The sequence below is a fragment of the Etheostoma spectabile genome, chromosome 22 (assembly GCF_008692095.1).
Source record: "Etheostoma spectabile isolate EspeVRDwgs_2016 chromosome 22, UIUC_Espe_1.0, whole genome shotgun sequence".
NCBI lineage: Eukaryota > Metazoa > Chordata > Actinopteri > Perciformes > Percidae > Etheostoma > Etheostoma spectabile.
The window spans coordinates 8,289,330-8,294,972 of NC_045754.1; the positions used below are offsets into that span (position 1 = coordinate 8,289,330).

Below are 5,643 nucleotides of genomic sequence, written 5' to 3' on the forward strand. Positions count from 1 at the left end.
TTTAAATTTTGTTCCTTGGTGTCTGTAATGTTAATCAATCCTAAACGCCGGAGATTAAAAAAGTTTTTGTAAAAATAATAATGTTTCAGAACCCATTGGCCTCTGTGCCCACCCACACTATGATTTCTGGCTACACTACTGCCCTTGAAACATTAGATTAAAAATTTAAATATATTTAAAAAGCATATATTAGATAAAGAGATGATGTACTTTACATGTTTTCACCTTGGCTAGCAGAACCACTCCCTCCTGTGTCACTGGGTCTGTTTTGATGACAAAAGTGGAGCTTTCCTCCAGGTCAGGCTCCAGACTGTAGGTCATCCTGGCATTGATGCCAGTGTCTCCATCCTGTGCCATAAACCTGCCGACTGTGGTGCCCACAGCTGCATTTTCAGGGACGGCAAAGGTGTACAGGTCTGAAAAAACAAGGAGGTTTTAAAAACATCTTTCATGTTGACACCATTAGAGGAATGCAGAATCTGGATGATATGAAATTGGTACTTTTGCAGAACATAAGGATAAGTCACATTTGGAGGAAAAACAACAAATGAAAAAAAGTTTCTTTACTCAAACATCGCCTATTAAACTTGACAGTAAGTTGTTAATAGCTAGTCAAGAGTCTGCTAGTGTGTAAAGTGATAAGAAGTGGGAACATTGTGGCGGAGGGTCAATTTGTGTGAGTCACAGATAAGTTGTGGCAACCCCACATAATCCCAGCCTAACTCTAATAAGAAGATGAGAAAATGAGATTGTGTCTTTGAGTGACTCTATTTGGATGGCTGCCACAACTGGGAGGAACTCAACAGCAACCAGCTGCTCCTGAAAAAAAAATCTCTGCTGATAATAATTACCAATTATGTTACAAAACAGAGGGCACAGTTCAAAGTGAAGTGTGGTCATACAATATTTATAAGGCCCTTTGACTCAACATAGAATCCATGGCATCTAGTAGTACTGGCAATGAATGTGAATGTGACATTAATAGTTAAAGGTATCATCCTTGCTGTCTCATTTCTACAAAATTGATTTCTTCCCAGGGCATTCATTTATTGAGGTTTATTGCTGAGAAAGCTAGGTTTGTTTCTAAAGGTCATGACAAATGTCCTTTCATGTGTGAATGATTAAATTCATCCAGTGGGGAATGCATGTACACGTGCACGCGCAGATAAACATCCCCATCTCCTTTCCCGTCTTGTTCACTCACTCTTTCTTTCTCTCTCTCTCTCTCCATCTCTCTCTCTCTTTTGCTCTTTCTCTCTCTCTTATTCTTTGACTGTCTCCTTTTTAATTTTGGCTGCTGGCTAAACTACAAGACGTGTACAGCCCAATGCTGCACAAACCACCCACCCGAACCAGAGAAGTGTGATCAAATAAATGCCTCTTAGGTATAATATTAAACATGTTCTCACAGTCTGCAATGCTTTGTGCTCTTTCATTGATTCCCAGAATGTGTATGGCCTGGTGGTTGCATCACTGTGACTCATATGAGTGACTCACGGTGCTGGAATATGGGTCCATTGTCGTTGACATCAGTCAGGCTGACAGTGACAGTGGTGGAAGAGGAGTAACCGCCACTGAGGCCCAGCATATCTTTCACCTGCACCACCACCAGGTACTGTTCTCTGGCCTCGCGGTCCATGTTTGGCCAAGATGTTAAAATAATCCCTGCAGGTGGAGAAAACAGACGGAAAAGAAGTCATCAAGAGTATTTGTGGGTGGTTTTCTAGGTTTTGATTTTACAAAATCTAAGTAAATGTTGCCCCAAGTAGTTTCACCATAATAAAGTCTGCAAATTTTAGACACAAATACATAGAGGGCTTTAAGATGCTGTATCTGTCTGGCCAAAGTGGAGGCTGTGGGCAACAATAAACAGAAGAACTATTTGAAATGAAAGAACTAGATTGACATGGCAAAAAAATTTTTGCCCTAAAAGTCATCATTTCAACCACATATTTATCTAATCTTGTGTTTAGGTGGCATAAGTTTTCCAGCAGTCCTTAGCTATCCACAGTATCAATTAGTCAACAGTGCCAAAAAACAGCTGCTTATGGTTGTGTTAACGCAGACTGGTGCAGAAATGGGGTGTGTCCAACTAACTGCTCACCGCTGGTGGAGTTTATGGATGTTAAATGCAGACCATTCTATATTCCACGCAAATTCATGGCTGTGTTTATACTTGGTGTTTACACCAAGCACTAATGCTATCAATGCGTTAGTTGAAGTTTACGGAGCCTATAATTTGTATGCACTTAATGTAGCCTGTTTCGTATGTTGTTTTTATATAATGTCGTATGTATATATTTTAAATGTGTAACACAACTTGAGCCATTGTGAAACATTGTTTTCATGTACTGTTTATGGTTGAAATGACAGTAAAACACATTTGAGTTGACCTGACTGTCTATTATGTCTGTCTTCGGTAGACGTGACTTGGTAGTGGGCTCGTAGGAAAGCGAAGCAAGTGCATTCTGGGAGTTGTTTTTCATCCACATGAGCCAAAAATACATTTTCTGGCTTTTCTTGGTCTAGAAGGCATCAACTTCTAAAAAACTTTCACATGTCTACTACATAAATTACCCAATTCAATACTTATTTACCTTTTCAGCAGTGAAATATCCCTTTAATAGATTTTGGACGACAATGGAGCTCAATGACACAAAGGAATACGATATAGGCCTATCAGACTTTGGCTACACAAACACTACTTAGTTGTAGGATCAATTCTTTAACAATGAGAAACATTTTACTGTAAATGTCTCCAGGCCTATACTTACAGGTTAACTGAAGCCATGAACAAAACTACAACTTGTATCCACTGTTGCCCACTTCTCAATGAAAACAGCTAGTTCCCAAAAGCATGTCAGATTTGCACTTTTACACATTGCATTCATTTGCATGTAAACATTTTTTGACGTCAATAATGCCCTCCCCCAACTCATCACAGTTCAGGTCAACAATGTGTGTGGGAAGTTCTGCAACTGACCTCTGTATCACACTACATGCACTGGTATCGCTTGAACCAATTTCCTGTGTAAACTCTCACATTTTTCCCAATGGTCTAAAACAGAGTAGCTAAATGTGTGAACAGCTGTTTTAGGAGATAAAGTTGCCAGGGGAATTTCTAAAATTTTCAAAGTGATAAGTAGTTCATAACTTGTCCAAAGTGACCAGAGGGAGACAGCCAAAGACAAAATAGGCTTCAGTCTCAACAGACTGACATTTTCTGCCTTTTGACTTTTTCTAAGCCCACTTGTTATAAAGTTAAACATTATTTCTGTACAGTTGAATCTCTAGTGCGCCTCACAAATAGCCCAAACTGTTACGACTAAAGTGAGTACAGTTCAAACCAAAAGCCTCTGTATTTGTAAGTAGTACCGGTCTTTGGCTCCACAGAGAAGTAGGGCTCCCCCTGCAGGATGGAGTAGATGAGCTTGGCGTTGTTTCCAAACATGGGATCATCAGCATCTGTGGCTGTCACCTGGGCCACTGTGGTCCCTGGAGGTGTGGGGGGGGGGGAAGTTCACACAGTCAGAGTTAGCTCAGGCTGGTTCCGGTTCGACCGGAAATAAAGTGATTATGCCATAGTTCGCAGGGTCTGTCTGCTGTCTGTCTCGTCGGGGGGGGGGGGGTGGGGGGGGGGGGGGGACAGTGGAAAAGGAAGAAGGGAGGGGGGAGGGTTTTGGGATGGATGTTGACAAAGGGGGGGGGAGGCGGTTGGAAAGCAGCGTCGGCCTTTCACAACGCAGGCGGTGCAGGTGTGTGTGACAACCTCTCAAGCCATATAGCTACATCTCTCTCACTACCCACCTGCTGCTCGTTTTCTCTTCATCGCACTCTCATTCAGTTTCACCTCTCTATCTTTCACACTTACTACCCTTTTCTGCACTGACCATATCTTCTCCCTCAGTCCTCTTGTCTATCTCATTCTTTTTCCCCCGAAAAGCCCTCTGTTTTTTACTCACAGGCAGGGATTTACCGCAGCATTTCTTATTTTTAGTCACCCGCATGCCAACCTTCCCCTCTCGCTTTCTCTTTCCGAGTCAAATGCATTATGATTTATTACGAGTGAGATATTATGCTGCAAAAGCAGATTACATAGAAATTGAAATGGTAATGTTTGTGGTATGAAAGGGCAGTGGTTATAATAATGTTATTTAAGAAATTTATCCATAAAGCCATCCAAGCTACGTTTCAAAATCCAATACTTTAAACTTCCTGAATGGGGACAGATGACAGACATTCATATAACCTTTAGTTCATTGTCTTCAGTCAAGATTTAAGTTATGAAAATTAATTTTAAAAGTATATCCTTAGAAACAATAAAGCCAATAACAAGTTTATATCAATAGATGTTCAACTTTTATTATTAAAAATAACTATTCACTTGTTTGTTTGTATGAATAATATTTCAAATAGGCCTATATAATTCTATTTTATATTAAACGTGAAAAATATATTACAACTTGTTTATTTAAACTAAATAACAACTGAAGTGTACAAATTACATTTTCCCTTTTTATAGTCTATTTCTTGGTTGGGAGCAGTAACTTGTTGGAGTCTCCACTGGTTGCCTAGCACTAATGATTCTGGGAAGTTACTGCCCCTGAGATATATGTGGTAATGATTAAGCTTTAAAAGCAATACTAATGTTTAGCTGGTATATTATATATAGTTTAATGTGTTAACATGTCTACATTTGCTAAAGAGCACAAAACACGAAGCACAGCTGAGGCTGAAAGTCATGGGTTTTGCAGGAAGTTTGTTATAAAGCAAAGTATTGGACAGATCATAATTTTGACCCAATGATAGTGCTAGATTAAAAGATATGATGTCACCAAAGTTATTATGAATCTACCTGTAGAGAACAGTAATTCCCGTACAAAAATGTCATGGCATCTCATCCAACAACTGTCAAGATATTTCAGTCAGAAGTAAAGTTGTGGAATCAACCTACATTGCCATTTAATGCTTGCATGACACATTACCAGCTACATCACTAGTCAAAAGGAGTGTTTCTGGGTAATCCACAGACTGTGACTATTTATTCAGTTTGTAGTTCCAATAAAAACTGTTTACAGTGAGTGAGGTCTGTGGATTATTCTCCTGAGTAACAGGGGCATACATTTAGTTGCTGTTGAATTTATAAAAGTCAGTTTTCCTTGTGTTGAATAAGTCTCAGAGTCATAAACTCAAAACCTCACATTTTGAGATGTGTCTCTGAGATCAAATCAAACTACCTGCACGGCTATAGTACTCTAGGGCAGTGTATTTTGAACCGACCCTTTAAATTTAATTATACTGTTATAACTTTCAACATACCCATTGGACACATCTCAGGGATGCTGGACACATACGGTTCGTTCACGAACTGTGGGACATTGTCATTGATGTCCTGCACCTTGATGATGAACTCTGACTGGGGTTCCTCTGGTTCATTGGACCTCCTGTTGATAGCCTGGGCTTGAAGGACATAGAAGGCCTTTTCCTCTCGGTCGAGCTTCTTCAGTGCCCGGATCTCACCAGAATACTCATCTATCTCAAAGACATCACCGGCGCCTTCTCCTGATAATATGTACTTGATGGTAAACTCGCCTCGGTCATAGTCAGATTTGAGCTACAAAAAGAGAAGGGGGTTTCTGTGAG

At 40.0% G+C, this 5,643-nt stretch overlaps 1 protein-coding gene across 4 annotated transcripts in view; it reads right to left on the reverse strand.

Annotated features, from left to right (window-relative positions):
- The window catches only part of cdh19 (cadherin 19, type 2), a 34,173-nt gene that overhangs the window by 22,421 nt on the left and 6,109 nt on the right, over nt 1–5,643 (reverse strand). For all 4 annotated transcript variants that reach the window (XR_004327409.1, XM_032503407.1, XM_032503409.1 and 1 more), the window contains exons 3-6: nt 5,320–5,614; nt 3,376–3,495; nt 1,498–1,665; nt 226–416 (exon numbers count right to left, since the gene is read on the reverse strand). Coding sequence is in view for 3 of the 4 variants with exons in the window: in XM_032503407.1 (XP_032359298.1) it covers nt 226–416; nt 1,498–1,665; nt 3,376–3,495; nt 5,320–5,614 (774 nt within the window). In the remaining variant the exon portion in view is untranslated. The remainder of the gene's footprint in view (nt 1–225; nt 417–1,497; nt 1,666–3,375; nt 3,496–5,319; nt 5,615–5,643) is intronic.